At 37.9% G+C, this 27,799-nt stretch overlaps 4 protein-coding genes across 7 annotated transcripts; 2 read left to right on the top strand and 2 right to left on the bottom strand.

The window, feature by feature from the left end:
- Nucleotides 1-2,235: 2,235 nt before the first annotated feature.
- Nucleotides 2,236-7,000, bottom strand: LOC107699162 (p53 apoptosis effector related to PMP-22-like). Its single transcript, XM_016500354.1, has 3 exons — nt 6,726-7,000; nt 4,353-4,493; nt 2,236-2,768 (listed from the first exon to the last, which is right to left on the bottom strand). Exons 1-3 carry the CDS (start codon nt 6,928-6,930, stop codon nt 2,557-2,559), a joined length of 558 nt encoding a protein of 185 aa, XP_016355840.1. The 5' UTR covers nt 6,931-7,000; the 3' UTR covers nt 2,236-2,556.
- A 4,375-nt stretch (nt 7,001-11,375) lies between these two features.
- LOC107699161 (proteasome subunit beta type-1-A) lies at nt 11,376-18,722 on the top strand. 2 transcript variants are annotated; one of them, XM_016500353.1, is made up of 6 exons: nt 11,376-11,547; nt 12,132-12,239; nt 15,557-15,638; nt 15,765-15,894; nt 16,067-16,173; nt 18,426-18,722. In XM_016500353.1, the coding sequence occupies exons 1-6, from the start codon at nt 11,447-11,449 to the stop codon at nt 18,609-18,611; spliced, it is 714 nt and encodes a 237-aa protein (XP_016355839.1). In that variant the 5' UTR covers nt 11,376-11,446; the 3' UTR covers nt 18,612-18,722. The 2 variants fall into 2 exon arrangements, with proteins under 2 accessions (XP_016355839.1, XP_016355837.1); XM_016500351.1 differs by lacking the exons at nt 11,376-11,547; nt 12,132-12,239 and adding exons at nt 12,966-13,136; nt 13,721-13,828.
- Nucleotides 18,723-22,520: 3,798 nt separating this feature from the next.
- Nucleotides 22,521-23,969, top strand: tmem14a (transmembrane protein 14A). 3 transcript variants are annotated; one of them, XM_016500350.1, is made up of 5 exons: nt 22,521-22,619; nt 22,728-22,804; nt 23,133-23,234; nt 23,320-23,407; nt 23,811-23,969. In XM_016500350.1, the coding sequence occupies exons 2-5, from the start codon at nt 22,729-22,731 to the stop codon at nt 23,842-23,844; spliced, it is 300 nt and encodes a 99-aa protein (XP_016355836.1). In that variant the 5' UTR covers nt 22,521-22,619; nt 22,728; the 3' UTR covers nt 23,845-23,969. The 3 variants fall into 3 exon arrangements, with proteins under 3 accessions (XP_016355836.1, XP_016355834.1, XP_016355835.1); XM_016500348.1 differs by having other exon boundaries at nt 22,723-22,804; XM_016500349.1 differs by having other exon boundaries at nt 22,715-22,804.
- On the bottom strand, nt 23,670-26,277 carry LOC107699118 (glutathione S-transferase-like). Its single transcript, XM_016500291.1, has 6 exons — nt 25,909-26,277; nt 25,694-25,826; nt 25,540-25,579; nt 24,686-24,799; nt 24,463-24,588; nt 23,670-24,179 (listed from the first exon to the last, which is right to left on the bottom strand). Exons 1-6 carry the CDS (start codon nt 25,985-25,987, stop codon nt 24,036-24,038), a joined length of 636 nt encoding a protein of 211 aa, XP_016355777.1. The 5' UTR covers nt 25,988-26,277; the 3' UTR covers nt 23,670-24,035.
- Nucleotides 26,278-27,799: the final 1,522 nt, after the last annotated feature.

Below are 27,799 nucleotides of genomic sequence, written 5' to 3'. Positions count from 1 at the left end.
TCCTGCTGATGTCGTACACACTCTGCGAAAAATGTCTTCCTCTAATTAAACGGAGCAAGTTATTTATTTATTTATTGCAAGAAACATGGGATTATGAAACGGATAGTTCCGGTCCTTGATTCTGATTGGTTGAGCCGCGTTCGAAGCTGTTGTAAATTACTCTACAAACATACACCTTTGTTTACTTCTGTGTGTTGCTCGGCAACAACTTTGTTGGAACCACAACTGTTTTTGAGGAGCTACATTGTTTGGTGGAAGAATACTGTTTTTATTAATATCATTACACTTTATTTGCTCTGTTTTATTTTGTGAAACCTTACTACGTTTCATCACTGCCCTGTTTTTAGGACTTCAGTGGCATCATCAATCAGCTTTCTCATGATGTCATTTCCGTCTGGACAAAAGTGATTTATCACTTAGCATTTAGTTTCAGGTGACTGGCTCAAAACTACTTGGCAGCAGATCTGATTTGATTTATTGCAATTAAGAAGGTCTAGACAGGACTGTTAGCATTCATCTCAATAGCAGATGCTTGGCTGGCGCACAACCACCTGGACATTTGAGTTTGAAATCTGCCATCTTTGCTCATGGTCACTCACACAGCGCTTTCTAGACCTTCTTCATTAAAATAACCAAGTTTCTAGGCCAAATTTTGATACAAATCACATGCTTAAACACTTTCTGTGCTTGAGCCCCTTAGTAGGCAGAACTACCTTTGATTTCTTCATAGAGCAGCAAGATCATGCACGCACACGCACACACACACACACAGAGAGATACACGCAAACACAGACACACACACAGAGAGATACACGCAAACACAGACACACACACAGAGAGATACACGCAAACACAGACACACACACAGAGAGATACACGCAAACACAGACACACACACAGAGAGATACACGCAAACACAGACACACACACAGAGAGATACACGCAAACACAGACACACACACAGAGAGATACACGCAAACACAGACACACACACAGAGAGATACACGCAAACACAGACACACACACAGAGAGATACACGCAAACACAGACACACACACAGAGAGATACACGCAAACACAGACACACACACAGAGAGATACACGCAAACACAGACACACACACAGAGATACACACACACACACAGGTTTGTTTTTGTGAAAAGTGGGGACATCCCATAGGCGTAATGGTTTTTATACTGTACAGACTGTATGTGCTATTGCCCTACAGCAACCCTACCCCTAAACCTCCCCCTCACAGGAAACTTTGTGCTATTTCAGATTTTCAGTATACTCCATTCTGTGTGATTTATATGCGTTTTGAAAAGTGGAGACATGGGGTAATGTCCTGAAAAGTCACCTTCTCCTTGTAACACAGAGAGATACATGCACACACACACACGCACACACACACACACAGAGATACACGCACACACACACAGACACACACACAAAACTAGCTGTGATTGGCATCTTAACAGAAAGTCTCCCCTTTATTGAAGATTGATTTACAATTCATATCACTGCAAATGACAAAGTGAATTAATTAGAATCTAGTAAAATGCTCCAAAAAACCTACAAGTTTGCAAAGATTACAAGCAAAGTACTTTTTATACATTTCTTCCACATCAAACTGACTTATTGAAAATAATTGCTTACGGCATGAATGCATCAAGATTTTCGAAGCTTTCAAGAAAAACATCAGGTTGTTGTGTTTTGTATTTTTTCCCACTTGTTCACCAATTTAACTGTAAAAGCAAGCTCAGGATTAGTGCACAAAAACCCTCTTCGTTCACTTCACTTTGGCCATGCAGCCAAACACAAAACACACACTCTTCGCTGACAGTAAGAGCCCTTTAGTGAAGTGTGCAATCAAGTATGCACAGCCGCTATTGTGAAAAACAAGAACAGACTGACATGGAATGACATTCATCTAAAAATACAGCTACATCATAAAAATATTTTCTTAATGTTGATATGTAGAGATGTTCAAGAAACATCCAAATAACAAAACTCAGTCAGACTTTACATCGCAGTGTTCACGCTACAGTGTGAATTCAAAGCAAACTACCTGTATTTTTAATTATTTTCTTTTATATAATTAAAATTGTATTTTAATTATTTTAATTATACTTTTAATTTATAATAATTTATAACTTTTAATTTTTACTTACTAAAATTAATTATTTTTACATGTAGTATGCGATGGACACTATAATGTAAACTGCCTGATATAGAGATTTTGAATAATGCTTTGTGGAGTTCAATCTGTGCTGAGTGACATAAACACACACACACACACACACACACACACACATCAAAGCCAGCCAGTTTGTGAATGATTAATAAAAATTTTAAAATGAATTAAAATGAACGTTAATAGCATTAGCCCCAAAAGGGCATCGCCCAGTTTGGCTGCACTGACAGCCCTCATCAAAGTCAGTATGGTCCTATGTTTCATTTAGGAAGATGACGATGCTTTTGGAGATCGGTGAGCATTGACATTTAGGCTTGGGTGGCTAAACATTGTCCTTTATGAGAGGTGGAGTTTTTGGGGGTTTCAGGCAGAGGTGTAGATGTATTTGGGCTTGGCCATGCCAGAAAGCTCATATTCGTAGCGAGGAAGACAGCAGAAGAGGATCCCGCAGCCCAGCATCAGGATGGTGGCCCCCCAGCCGAAGCCGTATGCCCAGGTGTAGTCGTAATAACCTTCATAGATCAGCTCGTTGAACTTGACAGGGTAGATGATCAGAGCGATTATCTGGACGATTACTGGAACCAGAGAATGCTGAGTCACTTTACAGCGCAACAGATTTTGCAACAAATTTTGTTCAAAGAAAAGTTCAGTTGCAGGGACCCTACTTAAGTTACACTGTTTACAAGTCATCATTTTGCAAAATACTAAACCAGGTAGCATTTATTTAAAAGACAGACAGTGCAAGCACGCTTTTAGGTTTCAGTTGATAAAACAACAGACTCCCTGTTCAGAATGAGCACAAAACACTAGAGGAACATAGCCAAAGTTAATGTGATGAGCTACATCTGTGTTTCCTCCTGTGTGAACCTGAACTAATTTACATTTGGCAGATGCTTTAATCCAAACTATCTGAGGAATCAAACTCATTAATGCCAACATCTCTGAAGCAACAGAATTCAAATGTCTACAGCTTGTCAAGTTAGTTCTGAGGAAATGGTTTAATGACTTATATCTCCTGCAGTGCTTAAGAGCTGTAGGCCTGGTTTCACAGACAGGGCTTAGACTAAGCCAGGATTAGGCCATAGTTCAATTAGGACATTTAAGTCATTTTTATAAACGTGCTTTAGAAAAAACATTACTGGTGTGCATCTTGAGACAAAACAGAGGCACTGATATACTGTATTTTAAGGTCAGTCGGTGCAAGTTTCTTTCAGTTGAAACAGCTCAGACTTACATTTTAGTCTGGGACTAAGTTTAAGCCTTGTCTGTGAAACCGGGGGTTAGTGTCCCAATTATTCAGTTTTTAATCACACACGAAAAAAAATGGCTATGTATTCCTGGGTGTCCAACAAGTTCTTTAGAAATAGCACCTTATACAAACTTGGCACCAGTTTGTTTTAGTCCATAACAATGTGTAATCAGCAGCTTAAAGCTCAGCTCAATAAAGCCATCACACTCTGTGGGAGAGCAGGGCGTATCTGCGAGTGTTGCAGAGACATGTGAGTGAAGGCCAAGCCCTGTTTGGGCGTGTAGGGAACTTTCACACTGTGTATGTCTGTGTATGTCGCTTCCAGCAACAAGGCTGTCAATCTCAAACAGAATGAGCTATTGCGGAAACAGGCATAGTTCACAGAGGCAGAGTTTTCAGATCAGATCAGGCTAGCTTACATTTCATAACGAAACTCAAATCAAAGAGGGAGGATTTAAGGAACATTTGAAACATTTATGATGATATCAAATTAGAAAGAAGAGGTTATGATTCAGTCTGGCGATGAATAAGTGAATAACAAAAGTCTCCCGTCCCGACAGCCGTTCTTAACTTTCACCTGAATACAAGTGAAGAGGACGGGGGAGGGGTGAGAGCGACACTCAATCCCATAGCGACAGCAAAACAAAACTCACATACATGAGGGCGGAAAGACCGAAATCACCTAAAGCTGTCCTGCTCACTGATAGATAGCTGTGTGCAGATCCATCAACCACAGTCCAGCCAAATCCCTACAGGTTTCCTACAGCTTTATACCGTCACACAGCCCAGCCCAACATCCATGTATTATTTAGAAACTATTCAATTCAAAGGAAACGCTCTCGCTGTGGAACTTCCTCTGAAGGGGTGTCGTTGATATCCAACAGATTAATACGGTAAGAAAGTGTCTTACCAGCCAAAATAAGGAGGCCTCCGATTAAAGGCAGCAGAGTGATGTTGAGGCTACAGCAGAGAGCCACAAATGAGGCGATGAAGGCGATGATGAGGATGATGAGGCCTATGATCATCAGAGCGGCGACTGCCTGGGCCCATGCTGGAGGAAGCACCGAGAGGACTTTCAGTCACATGCTGCTTATTTGTTTCATCACGGTCACACTAACATATTCAAAAAAAATAAAAAATTGACCCTTTGTGGGTCAGCAGCTAAAATCAAAGCCATAAATTAGTTTTAACATTGGTACACTGTAAAAAATGACCGTGAATTTAAAGGTAAAAGACACTACAGTAAAAATGCTACAGTAAAAACCTGTTAAATGGTTAACGGTAAATTCCCCTACTATATACGGTGAAAAACTGTATTGGACATTACATGTATTGGACATACATTTTACGGTAATATACCGTTTTTGAACGTGAAAAATACCGTATAATTTACAGTGAATAACCGTAAATTGACATTCCCCGAATTCCCTGCGTTACATTTCAAATTTGATGTTTTTTTGTTGAAATAACTGTTTCTTCTTAGTTTTTTCTTATCAGTTTTGCATATTAGGGTTGTGTGTTACACCTAATGTTGTTAAATGAATGTTTATTGCATTATTTCAGTTTCATGTGTGTTACCATGATGGTGTTTAGTGTTTGTGTGAATGACACTGTGCACCTTCTATATATGTTATTATTTAAAAGCTGCTTGTGATGGGCTTTGGTTCATCGTGTGACTTTCTCATCACCACCTGCATTTGGTGGTTATCAGTGTATTACAAAGGTACAAAACAGATTTCAGTACTTCAATAGTTATATTGCAATTTTATCAGTTAATGAAATTACGGTATTTAACTGTAAATTTAAGTTAAAACCGTAAAACCTAAAACGTTGCTACTGTATTTTTTACGGTAAAATTCCGGTAACCACAGCTGGAATTTTTTTTACAGTGTAGGGATACAAAGACACCGTGTAAGTGTAAACAAGGTACAGTTAATGCAATGGTTGTGTATCTCTTCACTTTCTCTTTATTAATCAACGTGAGCATGCGGAACACATACAACAGGTGAGTTTCCATGAGAAGTTCTAACGTGCATGGTTACACATTAACAGCAATGTTTCACTAGTATCAGTCATGACTCAGTGCGGCTGTGAGGACTTGTAGAGACAATGCTTGGCTTCCTAACACTTGATAGAGGAATGTGTTTTTGCTCCAAGTCTGTGAATACAGTCACACCCAGAGAGCGCTGGGGGGAGGAGGGTGTGCTTGAGTTTGAGGGGGATATGATTTATGCAACTAGTATTATTTGGTCTAACTCTATTTCAAGTCATTTTATCACTCAGACATGAATGATCTTTGGTGTTTAGAAATTGCTATAAAAATACTGCTTGATCGACACTGTGGCCACAGTCCTCAGATAGGCTATACATAACTATATTTTCCATGCCAGTTACTTAACGTATAGCACAAGAGAATTAAAGAAGGATTAAATGCTAACCAAATAATCCTAAGCAGTGGAATAGTGCATCACCATTTATACTGTAGAATATTATCCATCTATGAATAATTTAGAAGCACTACTGTTCATAAAGAGCATGTTACAGCATGTTATTTCTACAAAAAGTAACATTTTTCCAGTAATGGAGAGATCTCTACTTATAGGCCTCAGTTTAAAAATGTTCAACTGGCAAACTAATGAAAATAACAGCTGAGAAAAGGGGAAGACTGCAGGTTATAACTTGTTCAACTGGTTAAATGCGATGCAGACTTTGAAAACTGTGAAAGTGACATCAATTATTTCCATTTCGCCCAGAGTATAGATATAGAAAATAAAATATATAAATGTTATAGAAAATAAAAACGACATTAAAACATATTTTATGGTCTGATGCCACAGCATTATTTTTTTTAGATAAACTGAATTAGTAAATTAGAATGTGGCAATTTTGTTAGAGTGGTATTTAATGTACGTGCCAGTCTGTTTATCATAATTTAGCTGATCTCTATCTATTTCAATAAAATTGAATGAGCGTAACAAAAAAATAAATAAACTAACAAAGCTCGGCTTTATTAAGAATTCATAAACTTTCAGAATGAAAAACACTTGACACAAAAGAAGTTTATAAACCTGACTAACACAGACATTTTTTTCCTATTATTATGTATTATTTTAAATAGAATAATCATTTTTAAAAATCCAAAATGAATACAGAAAAGGCTAAATAAAGTGACACTTTTCCATCTGTTTCGTTTGGTTTCTGGTGACCGCTTTCACCTGAGCTGTATTTTAATGTCTGAAATACTGGATTGAAGGCGTTCTCAGGACTTGAAGTGAATACTTACGATGCTCCATGAGAGATTTATAGTCCCACTGATCGTTGCGGCCTCGGCACTGTGTCCACATGCTGGCGTAGTGCGTCTTTGCGCCCTCGTCCTCCACCCATCCAGACTGCGCTGCGATGGCGATAATATCGAAAATAATCGCAAACAGCAGAAGCAGAGGCAGGATCCACCTGCACCTCGGATACTCGATCCCACAACGAAACATGTTGGATAATAACGCTGTTCGGTGTCTCCTGGGCGAGTGTGAAGAAGCTCTCGGAATGTTTTCAGGCCACTCTTTATCTGAAACTTTCCCTGAGCTCCACCCCGCAGTGAAACCCGATCTGCAGAGGCTCGACCTGTTTGAATGGAGCGCTTCAGGGCTGGGCAACTACAATGACACACGCAGTACTTAATCATTTTACACTTGCAGAATTTCATTTGAATTGACAATACACTTTTACAGTACCTTAAAAGTTACACAGCTATTGTTAAATGACATCTGCCTACTGGGAAGTTTCTGTGAATGAGCTGTAGAAGGGCATAGGCATGTGACGGTATCAGGTTTCCATGTTGCGATAATTGCCCCTTTATACGGTATTATCACGGTTTTTAAATAAATTGCAAAAATTTTGTCATAATTCAGTAAAACAGGGTTAATAACTTTTTATAATAAAAAACTGAACATTTAAATACAATAAACCATTGGACAACAAATTTACAAAGTAAACTTGTTTCAAATGGATTAAAGTTCAGAAGAATTATTAGGTAACACTTTACAGTAAGACCTTAGTTAATGCATTAACAATGAGCAACATCTGTAACAGATGTTCTTTGTTAAAAAAATAGAACTTGTTATTAAATGTTGCAATCAACTAAGATTAATAAATGCTTTAGAATAATTTTTCATTGGCAGTTTATGTTAACTAATGGATTAACTAATGTTAACTAATGGAGCCTTAATGTAAAGTGTGACCGGACAATAAAGAATCAAAACACTTTCAAACAATATCTAGGGCATGTTGTAGTCCAGATTAAAATGAAATTAAATGTAAGTATTTAAGTATTCAGTGCTGCTATGAACACCATAGCGAATACAAAAATCTGAATGGCTGTTTAAATGATTTAGATAGGTTTCAGAAAGTAGCGCAGCTACGACTGCATTTCTGCTGCTCCATCAGCGCCACCTGCTGTCAGAGAGTGAATGTGCGCTTTCATTCAGCGCGTCTCCTTCACTCGTTCCTCCTGTGCTTCTCTGCGCTTAACAATCAATTATTAATAACAATTATATAAGCTTCACTGAGGAAAAGAATCGTGCTATCCTATCGCCAATACACGATATTAGCATGCTCATTTATTGAATTATTTACTTATAATCATAGCCGGAGATTGAACCAACTCCAGAGTAAGGCTAAAAGCAGCCTAATGTAATATATAAATGTATAAACGACACATTATATCTTTTTTTAGTCAAGTAAGTAGCATATGGATGTCTTATCATAAAATATTTTTAATATTTATATTTATAAGATTTAACCTGATAACAATTTTATAGAAACATTTACTAATTATAATGCTTTAATTTCCTCAGTTATTCAAACAGCGGCTACGGAAAATGAGCATTTAAATGATCAAAGAACATCATCATTGACTTCTGTCTAGCATGAGTTTATGCACTTTAAAAAACACTCCCGTTATAATCAGTGAAGCTGTCTACACTGTATGATGAATACATCTCTTATACTTACAATGCACATACATCTGCACTTTGTTGTTTATGATGAGAGAATTCGCGAGAGAGCAGAAATCATTCAGCGAGCGCGCGCACTGAACAACAAAACTCCGGTATTTCAGCGATGACTCATCTGAACGCTTCTGATTGGCCGCTGCATTCATAAACTCAACGGAATCGTGTGTGATTGGTTAAAACACGCAACACTGTAAAATGCGGAAAAAGAAATATGATGCAGCAAATAAGCCTAATATTAATTAGATATTAGTACTAGCCTGATAATAATGATTATAATAATCATAATAATAATGTCAAAAGCAATAGCAAGGCAAGGTGATTTCTCTGACTATATCGTCGATATGTTTGTTTATGTAAACTGTGTGGCTGATTTTGATGGCAGTGAGAAGCCCATGTGCTGGAAATAATTTCATGATGTTATCAGCCCCAGGCGTTTCATGATGGAGTCGGAGGTCTTGATAGCAAGCCATATGTACATGCACATTGTGTACATGGATGTTGTGTCGATAAATTAGTCAACAAGTGTATGCATGTTTGTGTGAGACACAGAAAGTGAGTTTGTAGTGTCCTTCGAAACAATTTTGTTTTTAAAATGTGAATTTAACATAGGCCTAAAACTTGTGGACTTTGAGATTAAGAGTATTTTATTCATTTGAAACAAATGCAATTTTTTTTTTAAATACAGTTTTCAACACTTTAATACTTTAGATTATATTTACTGCATACAATACATAAACACAGAACACTAAAGAAAATTATGAAATTTTATGAATTATGAGGAAAGTTAATTTAAGCAAACCCTGTCATGGAAGTGTCCGTTTCTGCAATTACTCTATCATCAATATTCAGTAAACCTCTATATTACAAACTGTCATGTTATGTACAGACTGTAAGTTTGAAACCTGGTGTTGATTGCAATACTACAAGCGCTACATTCTAAAAGATATATAGCATGTGTAAAAACAAATGTACAGAATGAACAAACATACAAATGGGACTGTGGTCTTGCAAATCCTAACTTAGTTAATAAAATCGTGTGCATGTTTTCTTTTCTGACACATCTACTATATTGACTAATAATCTGGTCATTTTTGCTGAATTTGCATGAATCAAAGGGCGTATTCATTTTCAAGCCCTGAAACGGCCTAATCAGAATAATTCAAGGGAAATCATACGTCCACCCTTTTAATACGCCCATGAAGAAACTATAGTGCTGTCTGATTCCTGTGCTCACGATTTCCCGTGAATCAGAGCTGACCAGTTTATGGGCTGCATTGGTGGGTGTGGCTTTTCTGTCAACCATTCAAGAGGCATATAGTGGCAGCAGATGAGACACAGCTCTAGAGACATCAATTAGTTTACAGACTGAATGTTCCCATGACTCAGGAAACATTACCATTTCAGCAAAGAGGGTGGAGAAAGCGTTCATCCGCCTTGGATGAACAGGTTCTGAAACCACAGGTGCCTGCAGGCGTCTGTCACACCCAAAGCTGAACCTCACTGCATGTTCATAGTGTTCATTTACCAAAATATGGTTATATTCATCAGTAGCTAAAAATGCATGTTTCAGCATTTAATACAAGCTGTAGGTTGCGTAGGAAGTGTTGACTATAGTCAGAGCACTTCAGTGTTCTGTGCATTTGTCTTTGCAGTTAAACTAGGGGTGGTAGTAATATGACAGGGCATGTGGTTTCAATGAGGTTACCATTAGATCCAGGGTTTTTCATTCTTGGCATTTATCCAGAGAACCGGAATATTAAAAAGGATAATCAAGTATTGATACATGTGCATTTTACATGCCAAAAAGCTCATTGCCATTTATTGTAAAAAGACAGAATGGCCCACTTGTTGGTTTTAAGAGAAATATCTTCATGCATTGCAATGGAAAAGATAACCTATATTCTAAAGGGTAAAGAAGCTAAATTTAAGAAAATCTGGAGTCGTTTTTATTATTATTTATTGAATGTAGGGATATTAACAATATAATAGAGGAGGATCAAGTATTCAAATATATGTTAATGTGCATTATATTAACCCCTTACAGCTGTGGTTGTTATTGTTTGCAATGGATTATTAAACCTAGCTTCCAAAGTACGTACTGTATTAACCTAATGCTGTTTTGTGCTATCACACTTTTCATGTTATATGAGCCCCTAGTGTGTTTTTTTTTGGTACATTGTAAGTGTTGTTACAGACGCAGTATGTACATGTGTCAGTCTTGTAAGTGTTTGAAGAAAACTTAATAAAAATAGTATTACAAAAAAAAAAAAATTAGGGGTAGTACTTTCTCACCTAATTGCTTCTGCTTGTATTGATTTTGGAAATAGTTTTGAATGTAAGTGTCTGTGACGAATCGTTGCTCTGTGACTGTCCCGAATAGATGGATAGACTAGTAATAAATATAGGGATGGGGAAGTGGAAGAGGTTACAGATGGAGATCTATTCATTCTATATCATATAAATAAAGAATCCATTTGAAAATAGTTGGAATATACAGGAAGAACACAATAATCACAAAAGATGAATAATTACAGATACATTTATTTATTAAAACATACAGAAATGCACAATGTATTTTTTTTTTCTAGACTTTGTGTAAGTGGTTATCCATTTAGGGCTTCATTGGGATTTCTCTATATAGACTACATACTGATATATTAGTTGCTTTACTGCATGAACATTGATAGCAGTGGCTTGTGTTACTTCATAGAGAGTCTTCAGATGAATGCTAACCCTGCTCACACAATGCGAGTCACTGGGAGCTTGTTTCGCCTATGCAGGCCTACAATTGACTAAATTAACCTCTGTGGAGGTGCTCGAAATGTGAATATTTATTCACACCTGTGAATAAACGACGCTTCCAGCAGACGGCGGTACGAGCTGCCATGTGCCTGCGAACGTTGTGACGTAAGCGCACAGGAAACAAAGAACCTGTCAACTTCCGGTGGCCATATTGCGGTGATACAGCGAGTTTTGGTGAAGGGAGCTCGTGATGATTTCTGCTCGGGCTTATGGAGATAATGGAAAGATGAAGGAGTATCACTACACAGGTCCAGTGGAGCACAAGTTCTCTCCTTATGCCTTCAACGGAGGGTAAGAAGCGGCGCTTTCTGTCTCCATCTTCCTCAAGCACAGGAGCCAGAGAACAGGGCAGCAGAAATTCAGCTGCTAACTCTTCAGAAAGTCTGTTTCGCGATTCCTGCTTCTGCAAGTTTCTCTCTGCTAACTTCCCAGAGTTAACTCAAATCACGAGTCTAGCAGCACGGTATAGTTGATAGAAGCTGTGCTGATTTTACTTTCGCTATCATCAGTGCAGCATTTGACGGGAACCCATACTTTCTCAAAGCCAAAACAGCTGATATCTGCACTATTAATATGCTCTGTAGATTTGTATGGCCTATTATTGATTTCTGCAGACTTGTTTCAATGCCATTGCACTGCACTCTGAGAAGGCAGATCATAATATTCTTAGTTTTCATCATTTAGCTGGATGACAAAAAAACTGTAATTTGTACATAAACACTAAATGACTTAATTTTAAACAATTTGAGTACATAATCTTAAGTCAAATGTGGAAATAGGCCTGTCTGTCCTCACTATAAATAAGTTGTGAGGAAAGAGCTGAACTGTACTGTTGCATTATATAATGTGTGTTTTGCTTCATCTCATCTCCTCAGGACTGTGCTGGCGGTGGCTGGTGAAGACTTTGCTCTCGTGGCTTCAGACACGCGTTTAAGTGAAGGATACAGCATCCACAGCCGAGACTCCCCCAAATGCTACAAACTGTGAGTGTGTGTGTGGTCAGTCTTGTAAGTGTTTGAAGAAAACTTAATAAAAATAGTATTACAAAAAAAAAAAAATTAGGGGTAGTACTTTCTCACCTAATTGCTTCTGCTTGTATTGATTTTGGAAATAGTTTTGAATGTAAGTGTCTGTGACGAATCGTTGCTCTGTGACTGTCCCGAATAGATGGATAGACTAGTAATAAATATAGGGATGGGGAAGTGGAAGAGGTTACAGATGGAGATCTATTCATTCTATATCATATAAATAAAGAATCCATTTGAAAATAGTTGGAATATACAGGAAGAACACAATAATCACAAAAGATGAATAATTATAGATACATTTATTTATTAAAACATACAGAAATGCACAATGTATTTTTTTTTTCTAGACTTTGTGTAAGTGGTTATCCATTTAGGGCTTCATTGGGATTTCTCTATATAGACTACATACTGATATATTAGTTGCTTTACTGCATGAACATTGATAGCAGTGGCTTGTGTTACTTCATAGAGAGTCTTCAGATGAATGCTAACCCTGCTCACACAATGCGAGTCACTGGGAGCTTGTTTCGCCTATGCAGGCCTACAATTGACTAAATTAACCTCTGTGGAGGTGCTCGAAATGTGAATATTTATTCACACCTGTGAATAAACGACGCTTCCAGCAGACGGCGGTACGAGCTGCCATGTGCCTGCGAACGTTGTGACGTAAGCGCACAGGAAACAAAGAACCTGTCAACTTCCGGTGGCCATATTGCGGTGATACAGCGAGTTTTGGTGAAGGGAGCTCGTGATGATTTCTGCTCGGGCTTATGGAGATAATGGAAAGATGAAGGAGTATCACTACACAGGTCCAGTGGAGCACAAGTTCTCTCCTTATGCCTTCAACGGAGGGTAAGAAGCGGCGCTTTCTGTCTCCATCTTCCTCAAGCACAGGAGCCAGAGAACAGGGCAGCAGAAATTCAGCTGCTAACTCTTCAGAAAGTCTGTTTCGCGATTCCTGCTTCTGCAAGTTTCTCTCTGCTAACTTCCCAGAGTTAACTCAAATCACGAGTCTAGCAGCACGGTATAGTTGATAGAAGCTGTGCTGATTTTACTTTCGCTATCATCAGTGCAGCATTTGACGGGAACCCATACTTTCTCAAAGCCAAAACAGCTGATATCTGCACTATTAATATGCTCTGTAGATTTGTATGGCCTATTATTGATTTCTGCAGACTTGTTTCAATGCCATTGCACTGCACTCTGAGAAGGCAGATCATAATATTCTTAGTTTTCATCATTTAGCTGGATGACAAAAAAACTGTAATTTGTACATAAACACTAAATGACTTAATTTTAAACAATTTGAGTACATAATCTTAAGTCAAATGTGGAAATAGGCCTGTCTGTCCTCACTATAAATAAGTTGTGAGGAAAGAGCTGAACTGTACTGTTGCATTATATAATGTGTGTTTTGCTTCATCTCATCTCCTCAGGACTGTGCTGGCGGTGGCTGGTGAAGACTTTGCTCTCGTGGCTTCAGACACGCGTTTAAGTGAAGGATACAGCATCCACAGCCGAGACTCCCCCAAATGCTACAAACTGTGTGTGTGTGTGTGTGTGAGTGTGTGTGTGTGTGTGCGTGTGTGTGTGTGAGTGCGTGCGTGAGTGCGTGCGTGCGTGCGTGCGTCTGAGTGAGTGAGTGTGTGTGTGTGCATTTGAGTGCGTGTGTGTGAGTGCGTGCGTGTGTGTGAGTACGTGCGTGTGTGTGTGAGTGAGTGAGTGAGTGCGTGTGTGAGTGCGTGTGTGAGTGCGCGTGTGTGTGCGCGTGTGTGTGCGCGTGTGTGAGCGCGTGTGTGAGTGCGTGCGAGTGCGTGCGAGTGCGTGCGTGAGTGTGTGTGTGTGTGTGTGTGAGTGAGTGTGTGAGTGAGTGTGTGAGTGTGAGTGAGTGTGAGTGAGTGAGTGTGTGAGTGAGTGTGTGAGTGTGAGTGAGTGTGAGTGAGTGAGTGTGTGAGTGAGTGTGTGAGTGTGAGTGAGTGTGAGTGAGTGAGTGTGTGAGTGAGTGTGTGAGTGTGAGTGAGTGTGAGTGAGTGAGTGTGTGAGTGAGTGTGTGAGTGTGAGTGAGTGTGAGTGAGTGAGTGTGTGAGTGAGTGTGTGAGTGTGAGTGAGTGTGAGTGAGTGAGTGTGTGAGTGAGTGTGTGAGTGTGAGTGAGTGTGAGTGAGTGAGTGTGTGAGTGAGTGTGTGAGTGTGAGTGTGTGTGAGTGTGTGTGTGAGTGTGTGTGTGTGATCCCATTAATCATTCTGTGCCTCAAACAGTCAAAAAAACATAATCTCTTTTTAGATTTTTGATATTTTATGTAAATGTAATAAGCAATACTTTTTAATCAACCATTGTAAAATAAAATACAGTTGTCTAGTTAAAATAATCAAGGCATGATGATAAATGTCATGTGGATATGTTTGTGAACATAGTATTTTTGAGTGATGACACAAATATTTGAATGTTATGGATCTGTTCTTTGAAATGTTGGAACTGATTCAAATTTGCAGATTTTAAATCAGAGATTTTTTTTACGAGTTGTAAGATAAGGAGCGATTATTAAACTAATGACACTGTCGTTAGGAAACGGTTAAATTATGAGCACTTCATCACTGTTTTTGTCCTGGCGTTAGACTTGTGCAGGTATTCGGTAATGCGATATATCACGGTAATGAATATGCACGATATTGTTATCGTGGGCACTTCTAAATACCGTGAATAATTATATATTACAAGTTATTCAGAATTTTGAATGCATTTTATTAATAATTTTCCCATCAACTGGTCAAAATGTACGCACTCTGATGTAAACAAGCGCGGACGAGAAGCACATGGCGGAAAAACCTGTTATACTGTATTATGACAGCACTTTTTAAAACTAAATTTCAATACTGTGATAATACCGTATACCGTGATAAAAGCATGAGCAATTAATCGCAACATGACAATTTGATACCGGCATATCCCTACCTGGCGTCTATTGTAGTGGACATGAAAAAAAATTTGTTGGCACAAATCTTGGCTTTAGACTAATTTCTGCGCTGGAGAAGAGCAAATTTCAACTGGGTAATTTATTTATTGATAGATTGATTTTTTTTTTTGTTTTTTTTTTTGCTCTTGCTCAGTGGAAAAAACATTCGGGTCTGAAGGTTTCATTGGCCAAACAATAAGCAAATATATAGGGAATATCTGATTTATGGCTTCCAGTGCTTTCTGTGCTGCTTTGATTTAGCTGTAAGTGTATGGAGAAGTTGAAGATGAACCTGATCTCTCTGGCTCATTCCCGTACAGGACAGACACTACAGTGATTGGCTGCAGTGGTTTCCATGGCGACTGCTTGACGCTAACCAAAATCATTGAGGCAAGACTGAAGGTGGGTTTGATGACAAAACCGCGTCATATTTTCTGGTCAGGTCATGTTCAGTCAGTGCTGATAATGTGACGGGACATGTTTTGTGAGCTGTATGTTTCCTCAATAATGACCTTCTTTTTCTTGTAGATGTACAAGCACTCAAATAATAAGAGCATGACAAGTGGAGCTATCGCCGCCATGCTGTCCACCATCCTGTACGGGAAGCGTTTCTTCCCTTACTATGTCTACAACATTATCGGTGGTCTCGATGAGGAGGGTGAGTTTGTCAGAGGGAATGGAGATCGTCAAAGATGCTTTCACGTGTTAAAATTAATAGAAATATTATTTAAATTCTCTAGCTCTGAAATATGTAAACAGTTTATTATACACTTTTTTTTTTTATATACAGAATTGTCCATTTAAATAGCCAATTTGTTTTTTCATTCAAGGTCGAGGTGCCGTTTATAGCTTTGATCCAGTTGGTTCTTACCAGAGAGACACTTATAAAGCAGGCGGCTCTGCGAGTGCAATGCTGCAGCCTCTTCTTGACAACCAGGTGAGACATTGCAGTCCAGTCGGGTGAATCGCACAAAACCTAAAGAGGTCATATCTATACTCGCAATCAAAAGAAAGATATTGTATTTTACTTCAAGAAAATATAGACCGTTTTCAGGACTATTTAGCATTTTTGTCCCCCCTCTAAATTCTTATTACTGTAAAAAAAAAAAAGACTTTGCTAAGTATTTATATATCATATGTGAGCCTGGAGCACAAAAGCAGTCTTAAGTCGCTGGGGTATATTTGTAGCAATAGCCAACAATGCATTGTATGGGTCCAAATTATTGATTTTTCTTTTATGCCAAAAATCATTAGGATATTAATAAGTAAAGATCATGTTCCATGAAGATATTTTGTAAATTGTAAAACTGTAAATATATAAAAACTGAATTTTTGATTAGTAATATGCATGGCTAAGAACTTAATTTGGACAACTTTAAAGACGATTTTCTCAATATTTTGATTTTTTTGCACCCTCAGATTCCAGATTTTCAAATAGTTGTATCTCGACCAAATATTGTCCGATCCTAACAAACCACACATCAATGGAAAGCTTATTTATTCAGCATTCAATTTCGAAACTTTCGAAAAATTGACCCTTATGACTGGTTTTGTGCTCCAGGGTCACATATTGGTTTTTGTCAACTGTGATTAATTGTCATGAAAATGTCACCTTTGAAAAAGTCGTAAAGGCTTCATTTTCATTGAGCAAAATACAAATTATCTTTTAATTTTAAGGTGAAATGCACCCTGGACATGTTTTCACGAGATTCATCTTTTCATTCAGCATTTAAAATGAAAGTAAAGCCCAAAGTATACTTCGGTTTTTACTCATATGTGATGGTCCGTATAAAGTGTGCCTGACGCAAGTTTCATCTCCAGATTGGTATGTGCGTACTGTACGCACACAAACCGATTTTTGTACGTACAGGTCAACACATGCGCACTGGATTTGTTTTGCACTAATCAGCACTGGCCCGGGCCGCTGTTTCACAGTAGAAAAAATCAAGAGACAGAACAACAACAGACGGCCTCATTGACTAGCGCTTGTGTAAGTGGGTTATGAGAGAGACACAACTTTAGTTAAACCCCTTAAGTGCCACCCTCCATTTTTGAACATAGACGTGAATGTGCACTATCCAAACTTAAATTATTATAATTCATGAAAACTTTGGAATACAGACCTAAGGTTGGACTTCTTTTTAAGAAGACAATCTGCAGATTACTGCAGAAGTGGAATCATTTCAAAATATTAAAGTATCAAAAAGTTATAGAAGTTTAAATTTACTGTAAAGAAAATGCACTGTACCAATTTTTTTATATTTTATATAAAGTAAATATTTTACAAAATATTTTTGAATCCAAAATTGATAAAGTTAAAACCAAATTTCCAAATTCCAAATTTGAAGTTGATATAAAAACAAATTGAGGTTCCTGTGAGTTTTTATTTAGGGCGTTATACCACAAACAGCCACCGGGTGCCATCCAAACTCTGTAGAATTTTTGTTGATGCATTTTTCTGTCACGAAGGTCTAAATTTCTCTGTCAATATTACTTCTATCAAACAATAACCACCGAATATAGAATCTTGAGACTCAGACCTTTCCAAATATATGTATTTTGTCAAGATTATAAATACATTTTGAAAATATGACACTTGACTCCACCCACTAAGGGGAGGAGACTGCTAAAAAGATTTTAAAGTACCATTTCCATGGTAAAGCAATGTCCGATTTAAAAATGGTTTTCACAGGATGAATTCTGAGGTTTTAAGCTTTCAAATGATATATAATTACTAAAATATGTGATAGAGAAAAAAGATAACAACAAAAAAGAGATCCATTGGGCCCACCTGTGGGCCGGCAGCACTTAAGGGGTTAAAAGAGTACAAAGATATTTTTATCACTCATAACTTCTGGAGAAAAACAGCGCAGACACTGGACAAAGATGAAGCTTTCTAGAGCGCATGTGGCGACTGCCTGCGTTCACGCATGCTATCAAATAGAGTATAGTTTGAAAGGCTACGCATTCGAGTGTACGCATACAAAAGCGAAGTATACTTTGGGCTTAATGTTCAAACTCAGACCCGTTGGTTTGCTGTTAACACTCTTGGTCATGGAGAATATAAGCAGAGCAAATGTGTACGACTGGTGTTATTGAGCTAAATCGAACTGCCAGCTGAGAAAGGCTTGATATGTCTTGCCAGACCTCTTCTTCTTGAAGTCTTAAATGAGTTTGTTTTTGTCTCAGATTGGGTTCAAGAACATGGAGAACGTGGAGCAGCTTCCCCTGACCCTGGAGAAGGCCGTGCAGCTGGTGAAGGATGTGTTCATCTCGGCCGCTGAGAGGGACGTCTACACCGGAGATGCCCTCAAGATCTGCATCATCACCAAGGAAGGCATTCGAGAGGAGATCGTGCCGCTCCGGAAAGACTGAGACGTCTTCTCAGCCATGCCAAAATTAGCCCGTTTTTGTCTTTCTCCGGTCGCATCCTTCAATCTGCTGTTCCTTTTATATTCCTTCTCAAGAATAAATATGGTAACCGTATCAGTATTGTCTTTCTTTCAGAGTGTTTTGTCAGTTTGAGAACTGCAGGTTGTCCTTATGGGGACACTGTTGAGCAAAACAGATTCTCTTGAAAACACACATTTGCATATTGATCGTACAAGTGGTAAACGTCTGTCTACATGCGTAGAAATGAAAACCATTGCATCTATCTGTCAGTGTTCCCTGTGTGCTTGTTTTGATTGATCGTACAAGTGGTAAACGTCTGTCTACATGCGTAGAAATGAAAACCATTGCATCTGTCAGTGTTCCCTGTGTGCTTGTTTTCTATATTAAAAACTCAATGATTATATTCAGCTTTAATTTTAACACTTGCAGTCAACTTCAGCAAAAAGCTCACTCTTTTACAGTTCTATTCTTAAATGCATCTATTTTACACAATTAAACTATTTATTTTAAACAATAACAAATGTGTGTAAGATTAACCTCAACAAGTTTTGCTCTAAAAATGAGAATCTATCTCTCTATAGCAAAGATTTTAGACTTCAATATTAAGGATGGCCAGATACTATATTTCCCCCCAAAAAGTATTGTATTATAGAGATGTGTTGTTGATTTTGTGATAAGATGGTATATATATATATATTTTTTCTACTCACAATCAAGAGTAGCTACATGCATAAACCTGAAAAGAAACATATTTAATCAATTCAGATTTACTGGTATTGCATTTTTCACAGTAAATATGATTTAAAGAAGAGTGCCTTACAAAAAAAGACAACAGGAATGAGTGAATTTTCATTTCATGCTGACTCCATTACAAAGCGACTTCATCATTTTTGTTAATCCATGTAACCAAAACTTTAAAGCCTCAAGCCTAAAAAGATGTTGTGAACGCAAACGGCTTGATTCTTAAAATGTCTTTATGAATTTTGATGTGGGACAGTTTTGCTTGTGTGAACTCTCACGTCAACAAGCTCATATAATCAATATCAACATTCTTGCTGCTGAAAACAAATATACTGTATTTCACTGAGCATCTAACATTTGACTGTCACAGCTAAAATACAAGGTTTATCAAATGCTCGTCAGCTGCACACATACAGTGTGTCCTATGGAAGCCCGTTTCCGCCACTGAATACAAAAATTAAAAAAAAGTAATTGCGGCTTTTTATCTCACAATTCTGCCTTTTTTTCTCAGAAAAATTAAAAAAAAGTAATTGCGGCTTTTTATCTCACAATTCTGACTTTTTTTCTCAGAATTGTGAGATATAAAGTCACAATTGCTAGATAAAAACTCGCAATTCTGACTTTTTTTCTCGCAATTCTGACTTTTTTTCTCAGAATCGTGAGATATAAACTCGCAATTGCAAGTTAGGCTATAAAGTCAGAATTGCGTGATATAAACTCGCAATTGCGAGTTAAAGTCCAATTTTGAGGGGGGAAAAAAGACTGATATGTTCTCAGAATTGCGAGTTTATATCTAGCAATTGTGACTTTATAGCTCGCAGTTGTGCGTTTACATCTCACAATTTTGTGAAAAAAAGTCAGAATTGTGAGATAAAAAGTCGCAATTACCTCATTTATTTTTTATTCAGTGGCGGAAGCGTGCTTCCATCCCTGTTGAAAAAAACAGCATATGCTGGTTAGGTATGTTTTGACGCTGGGATGCTGGTTTAAGCTGGTCCTTTGCTGGTTTAAACTGGTCCTGCAAAGGACCAGCATAAACCAGCAAAGGACCAGCTTAAACCAGCATCCCAGTGTCAAAACATACCTAACCAGCATATGCTGTTTTTTTCAACAGGGATAGTGTACAGCTTTGTAATCTAATGTTTTTTTTCTTCTGCATGACTGGTAACTTTTATCTAATTGAGAACATACTAACAATATATGACAATTTATTTATTCTTGTTTGTTGGGGAAATGGTACACTTTATGATTTGTGTGAAATCAAAAAAGAGCTTCAGTTGCTTTCTCTTGATATTTTAAAGCTCGGTGAGCTGTATTAAAGTTTTTCAAAACAGAGGACACTGTGCAATGTTTTGTTTAGAGAATATTATGCATGTAATTTAAATGGAAATATAGGCCTACAATCTGTGTTAATTGTTTTAACTGTAAAATGTGGCGTTTTGTTCCTGAATAAATCAATGACTGAAGACACTTGTCACCACTTACTGGTGCAATGATGTAACCTGTGGAAGGAGTCACTGAAAACCACTTCCCACCCCTCATAACTGTATTATGTCAAGGGTCGCAACCATGGCACACAAAAAAATGTATAAGGTAGATTACAGTACATATGGCATATGCTTTCCTACTCAATATTTAACGCATGAAGGACAGCTCACACGAAAACATCCTGCGCATGTTCAATCATACCAACCTGTCACTGTTTAAAAAAAGTCATTTACATTTACATTTAGCAGACTTTTTTATCCAAAGCGACTTACAAATGAAGACAATAAAAGCAGTCAAAACTAACAAAAGAGCAACAATATATAAGTGCAAATGACAAGTCTCGGTTAGCCTAATGCAGTGTAGGAAGGTATATATATATATATATATATATATAAGTGAGTGCAGGTACAACTGCAGGAGAAATGGCTTGAAGGAGATGAGATGGAATAGGATCAAGCAGACAAGTAGTAGGATGATTGGAAAGGATGAGTTTAGAGACTTCTGCCTCAGAGAGTGGAGAGAAGGATGAAAACGAGTGTATTTTTGCTGGTAAGATGTGTTTGACAGTTTGTGGTGTGGCAAATTGTGCACCGAGGTTTGTAATTTTATTAATGAAGAGCGTGGCAAAGTCGTCAGCTGTTAGAGTTGATGAAGGAGGGGGAGGAGGAGGACAAAGGAGGGAGGAAAATGTTTTAAAGAGCATGCGAGAGTTAGGCGAATTGTTAATTTTGTTGTGATAGTATGTCCTTTTAGCAGTGGAGGCATTAGCAGAGAATGAAGAGAGGAGTGATCGATATTCATTTAGGTCAGTCTCACATTTTTTAACCAAACCACGCGTTTTTTTTTTTAAGTTCAGAAAGACATTATTTTTCAAAGTTAAACAGTAAATTAAACTGCAAAACTTGAATAAATGGAAAGATCTGAAAGATCTTGTTGTGGTTCTAAATTGGGCGCTAAGCACTTCACTTCCTCGTTCTCGAGTCATCATGACCTCAGTTCCTTGCTCTGAACTTCAGCATAGATCACTGCTGTTTATCAGTCCTGCTGCCCTACAGCTCATTTCCAGAAGCTTGCTAAGCAAGCTCTTAAACACACAGAAATAGATATTCAAGTGACTCTTAGCAAAAATGAGGTTAAAGGGAAAATTAAAGAATTCATAAACAAAATGGCAAGAAGTATGGAACTGCGATAGCAAGGGCAGACAAATGTATAATATTCAGCAGCAAGTACGAAACGGAAGAAGTGTTTTTAGGAATAGGAAAGAAGACACAATTATTTCTCGCATCCGAATAGGGCAGACTAGATTAAATCACTCTCTGTTTAATATAGGAAAACATGAAACAGGTCAATGTATTTTTTGTAATCAAGCAGAAACAATAGAGCACGTTTTAATAAAATGTAAAAAAAAAAAAAAAAAGGTTAAAACTCATTAAGGAAGTAAGAAACATGGGTGTTGAATAATTTAATTTGTCAAGGCTTTTGAAAGAGCATGCAGAACAAGGTAAAATATATGGTGCTATTATAAAATACATTAAAGAAATAGGATTAATCAGGAGAATTTAGTTTTTTGTTTAATGTATGTATATGTGTGTATATATATATATTAGTTGCTTATTAGTGCTTCACACTCCAGTCCAGTTGGTGGCGGTAAATGCACTAGAAGTTGGTTTGCCATCCGCCATAACACGTTATTAGAAGAAGAAGAAGAAGCTCATTTCCAGCTATTTCCTAGAAATACCTGCGATTCACTCGCGATATCTGGTAATGGTATTGTTGACTGTGTATTTTCGGTTTGTTGTATTGTGTGATTATGTCTGTAGTGTGTATATGTTATTATTCCCTCACTGTGCATGTTGTTCTCTAGCACAGAATGGCAGTGGACTGGCTGGGCTTTGCCTATGCTGCAGCTCTTGCTCTGGGCGGATTCATGGGCTATAAAAGAAGAGGTATTTGTTAATTGTGCTGATGTTTTTATGCATCTTTTAAAGGGAACTTGTGCAGCTGCCAGATAATGATATGATCACAGTTAAAAAAAAAATCTAACTTCTAATAGGTTTCTAAATCTAAAATGTATGTCAGTTTTCGTGGTTCTAATAGTTTTAAGCATTATGCACCATTTTTATTTGTATTGGAATATAATTGCAAAGCCATAATATTCGTTTAAACTCTTATTTAGACATACTTTGTCTGCAATCTCTATCCATCCCATAACATCCCTGTACTTTATTGTAAGGGATTGGTGGAGATATTTAATATAATGACTGACTTCTGCAGGAAGTGTGGTGTCGTTAATTGCCGGACTCTTCTTTGGAAGTGTGTCTGCATATGGAGCATATAAAATAACAAATGATCCGCACGATTACTGGACCTCTCTAAGTAAGTATAAAAGTACAATCACTAATGTCGACCATTCAGAAATACTCTGCATATATCGGCTTTGAACTTCCTTTTTCCACACTAGCCGCTGCCGGTGTACTGACACTTGTGATGGGAATGAGGTTCAGGAAATCTGGAAAATTAATGCCTGCAGGAATCATGGCAGGACTGAGGTAAATCTCTAAAGTTTGTGTAATGAAAATGTCCGGTGTTCATAGAATCACAGTTGAAAAATATATAAATTCTTGTGTTAAGAAGATATTTTGAAGAATGTGGGTGACTGAACAGTTGCTGGTCCCCATTGACTTCAATAGTAAGAAAAACAAATACCATGACATTCAGTGGCATTTGAGTAAATGATGCCAGTGTTCATTTTAGGGTGACTTCCAGAAGTCATGTTTTCACACACTAACACTAGGAAGAATGATTTTTTTGATATGCTCCAATAGATCAATATTATAGCTAAAGCAAATGCATGTTACGTCACACTGACAGGTGCAGATGTGGCATGATGAGCCGTCTGTTTATTTTGCTGGTTCGGTGTAAATGCTCAATCAGACGGTCTTCTGTTTTCAGCCTCCTGATGGTTTTGCGGCTTTTGATCTTCTAAGTGCTCGTGGACGGACCACACTGGGACCTTTCTCACGACATCTGATGTGTTCATGTCACAGTATTATCACTTTGTAATCATCAAGTTGTATCTTGAACATTCCAAATAAATCTGTTGGTTTTAGAGTCTCAGCTTTAATCTTGCAAGCTTGCAGATTAATTGGTGATTAACATCATCTAACGGTTTTGAATTCATTGGGCCTCCTGCTTAAAAAGGTGGCTCAACACCGCCATCACGGTTTTCACATACACCTCATCGGGTGGAGGTTTTCTTGCACTGCCAGGCTGGAGAAACTTGCTGATTGTTGGGAAGGCCTTCATTTTCTCTTGAGACGCCTGCAAAACAAATGAAAGGTTATACAGTGCTTGAAGAAGGGCATTCATTTTTATCAGATAAATTACCTTTATCTTCATTAAAACTGGACCACGGTACTCTATTACTGTATATCTGACAACCAGTAGTGCTTTTTATTTTTATCAAATACACTAATTTGTACGGCCAGTGAAACTTGACATAATTCTGGCTGTTTAAGAATGCTCTTGTAATACACTGTAACTCTAAAACATCATATATTGAAAAAAACGTAAAAATGTTGTTGGGTGCCTGTGTGGGAAGCACCTGGATTTTGGGAAAGGCTGAAAGTATGGTAGGGAGCAACTCCTGCAACATCAGAGAGGCTTCAAGAAGGTGGACGTCAGCACGGCTCAACTGGTTTCCCACAAGGAACTGAGAGTTTGCAAGACCCTACAAACCAGAAACACACCATAATTGCACAGTTTCATGCCTCCAATGTGGATAATCATGCATGGCATAAATAGTCGTCGGGCAGAGCTGTCAGTACCTTTTCAAACACAGGAAGAAAGTGATCTGTGGCCTTCTGCTCTATATTACTGAGGTGAATCTGTGTGTTTTCAGCTGGTTTGAAAGGATACATAATAATCAGTGTTGGGGAAAGCTACTTTTAAATAACGGTACTTAGTTACTTTTTATGGAAAGTAATGCGTTACGTTACTTTCACGTTACTTTTTAAATCTGGACAGGGCTTGCTTGTTTGTTTCTAAAATAAAAAAGTTCTATTTTTGGCAAATATAAAAGCCTTTTCACACCAAAAGTGAAATGAATAAGCCTCAGGCTGAAGGGAAAGTAAATTTACGTCCGTACAGTAGAATGCAGAAGAAGACATTTCAACACACTTCAGCAATAAACAAAACACACAAATGTGCGTCTAGAGTAATTTGTGCTTATTAGTACGCTTGAACTGGATCATCGAAGGTCAGAAGCAAAGACATTGCTTAATAGAATGGGATTAAATGCATAAAGGATATTTGTGTTGTTTAACATTTAATTATTGCAGGTTTGCGTCATATTCTGAGTTGCATTATTTTTATTAATATTGAGGAATACTGAATCCGTGTTTTTTTTTTTTTGTGTGAGTGAGATGAATTAATGCATATTCATATTTATTTTAGAACTACAGTAACATCTGATTTCTGTCACCATGGCAACACCAGAGCTGTCAATCAATCAATTGGAAAAAAAGTAACTTACTTACGTACTTATTTGAAAAAGTAACTCAGATATTCTCTTGTAAATTAAAAAGTAATGTGTTACTTTACTAGTTACTTGAAAAAAAGTAATCTGATTACGTAACTCGCGTTACTTGTAATGCGTTACCCCCAACACTGCTTATAATCATATCATTAGATCGCTGGCAGCCTCTGAATACATGTCGATCCTTCAGGACAAAAACATGCATTCAGTGATAATTGCTTAGGTGTGGCAGAAAAGCAAGGCCACTTGGAATCATATCGATTACAAAACACTTTTCATAAACAAAGTTGACTTTTACATAGCCCGTTCTTTATGGTCTTTTGCATATAGGCTGCATTTTCCAGCGATGTAATGCAAGATAGCCTTTGACTGCACGAGCTGCATCCCGTCCATTTCAAGCAAAGGCACCTGCTGAAACATCAGGGCTCCATCTACATTAATCATACGGACTGCATTATTATATACGGTCATAAAACAACACGAGATTAGGAATTTAGTGAGTAGTTAACATACCATTGAGCAGTTTCTCATACTCCTCTCTTTTGGTCAAAAACACTTCCTCAAACGGTAAAGACACATTCACAAATGTCATTTGCCATGCATACTATTTGCAACTATGTTTTAGTCGTGATTACAGCCGTCTATGATATGAAATAAGTGTATCGCAAGTCGTTTTATTGCGTAATGCGCCACGCGTCAGTACTCTAGTCAAATAATAATCGTGACTCGTCAACATACAGTCGTGACTACATCAAATATCACTCGGATTGTCAATCCAAAGCGTTACATATTATGTGCACAATGTCTTTAATATATAAACTAAACAGAAACTAAATAATCTTGGTCCACTGAGTGACAGCTACTCTCAGTTTGCGTACGCCGATGGACCCTTTTCACATTTCCGGTTTCTCAGCAGCAGCGGAAGTCGTCACAGTTGGTTTAACTTGAAGAGCGGTGAATGGGAGAGCACCACAAATATATATTTTTTGCATTCCCATTTGCTCAAACAGCAATAGAAAGACTCCACGATAGTGTTTTCCTGGCTTTCAATAAAAGGGAAAAAACTGAGAGACTGATAACGGCTGTCAGAAGAGAGAACGAAGTCAAATTTACCGTCCCTCCCGTAGACGCTGCATTAGAACGTTAACGTTAACTAGTTGTTGTTTTTTTTGTAATTTGATGCAAAGGTAATATAATAGAAAAAATAGTGTTATAAATGTACATACATTTTAAAAATACAATACAAATATGAAAAACTTTCGAGGATTTATGATGCTGGTGACCGTTAAACGCGTCATCACAGACTTGTGAAAAGGGGCAGCAAAGCATTGTGGGAAATACCAACTGTTTTAGTTTCAAAAGAGTATAATAAACGAATAAATACACCGTTTGTATTCGTGTCGTGTTTCATACATCTATATTTGATCGCGCAAGTATCGCGTACGTGTGAAAGCAGTGACTTGATGTGAGGTTACCGTCGAAGAGAAATCACGCTCGCGTCTGAGGTATATATACTGCGTGAGCGGGCGTTTGTTCTCGGATGTGAGGGCGATCTGGCTGCGACATCTGTCACCCCATTGATCGCTAGGGTTGATTCGGCTGATCTGGCAGGCTAGGCGGGTGTCCCCTTCCTCCCTCACCGGTCCATGTGTGTCCCTCCCGAAGCTCCGCGCTCGGTGGAAGAGGACGAGATCCCCGGCGGACGATCGTTGGTATAGAAGTAGCTGCGCTCCCCTGCTAGAACCTCCAAACAAGCTCAAGGCCCATTTGTAGGAGAAACGTAGGGAAGTCGAGCTCCAAGACTTCAAACACATCCAAATGAGGCACTGCATGTGGCAGTCTGCCTTTCTTTTGTCAATCAATGCTTGGAAAAACCATTATCAAGTTTAATTATCACCGTGTCCTAACTACACGCGACGCGATGAAAGGTATCTTTTCCATGTTAATCGGAGGTTTTGTCCTAACTAGCCGCGACGGCTATTTCCGCGGCTGGAACAACAACACGACAGTAGATAATCTCAGTTGATTATGTGCTTTATTCAAAGTTAAACGTGTTTAATATGAGTTTAAATATCATACTGCGTGACCTTATAGCCAAACTGAAAGCAGCGATAGTTTACCTCAGATCTTGAAAATAAATAAAAGCAAAGATGGCCGTTAAAACTGTGGACTCTGCTAAACAACGAGTGTATTCCACGAAGAAGATGTTAACAGTCACTCAGTATGTACATTTAATTATGTTAAAAAGCCTGAATATTTATGAATTAGATTATAAACGTATAATAAATGAAAAGAAAACAGATAGAATACAAAAAGATTATAAAACAAGTGTTAGTTTTTTTTAAAGAAAACAAGCAGCAAATTAATAGAGTGCAAGTCTAAAAGGGACAAGTGTTTTTTTTTT

Source organism: Sinocyclocheilus anshuiensis, unplaced genomic scaffold (genome assembly GCF_001515605.1).
Source record: "Sinocyclocheilus anshuiensis isolate Anshui unplaced genomic scaffold, SAMN03320099.WGS_v1.1 scaffold166, whole genome shotgun sequence".
Lineage (NCBI taxonomy): Eukaryota > Metazoa > Chordata > Actinopteri > Cypriniformes > Cyprinidae > Sinocyclocheilus > Sinocyclocheilus anshuiensis.
The sequence above is the reverse complement of the archived record's forward strand: the minus strand, read 5'-3'. Positions and strand labels throughout refer to the sequence as shown.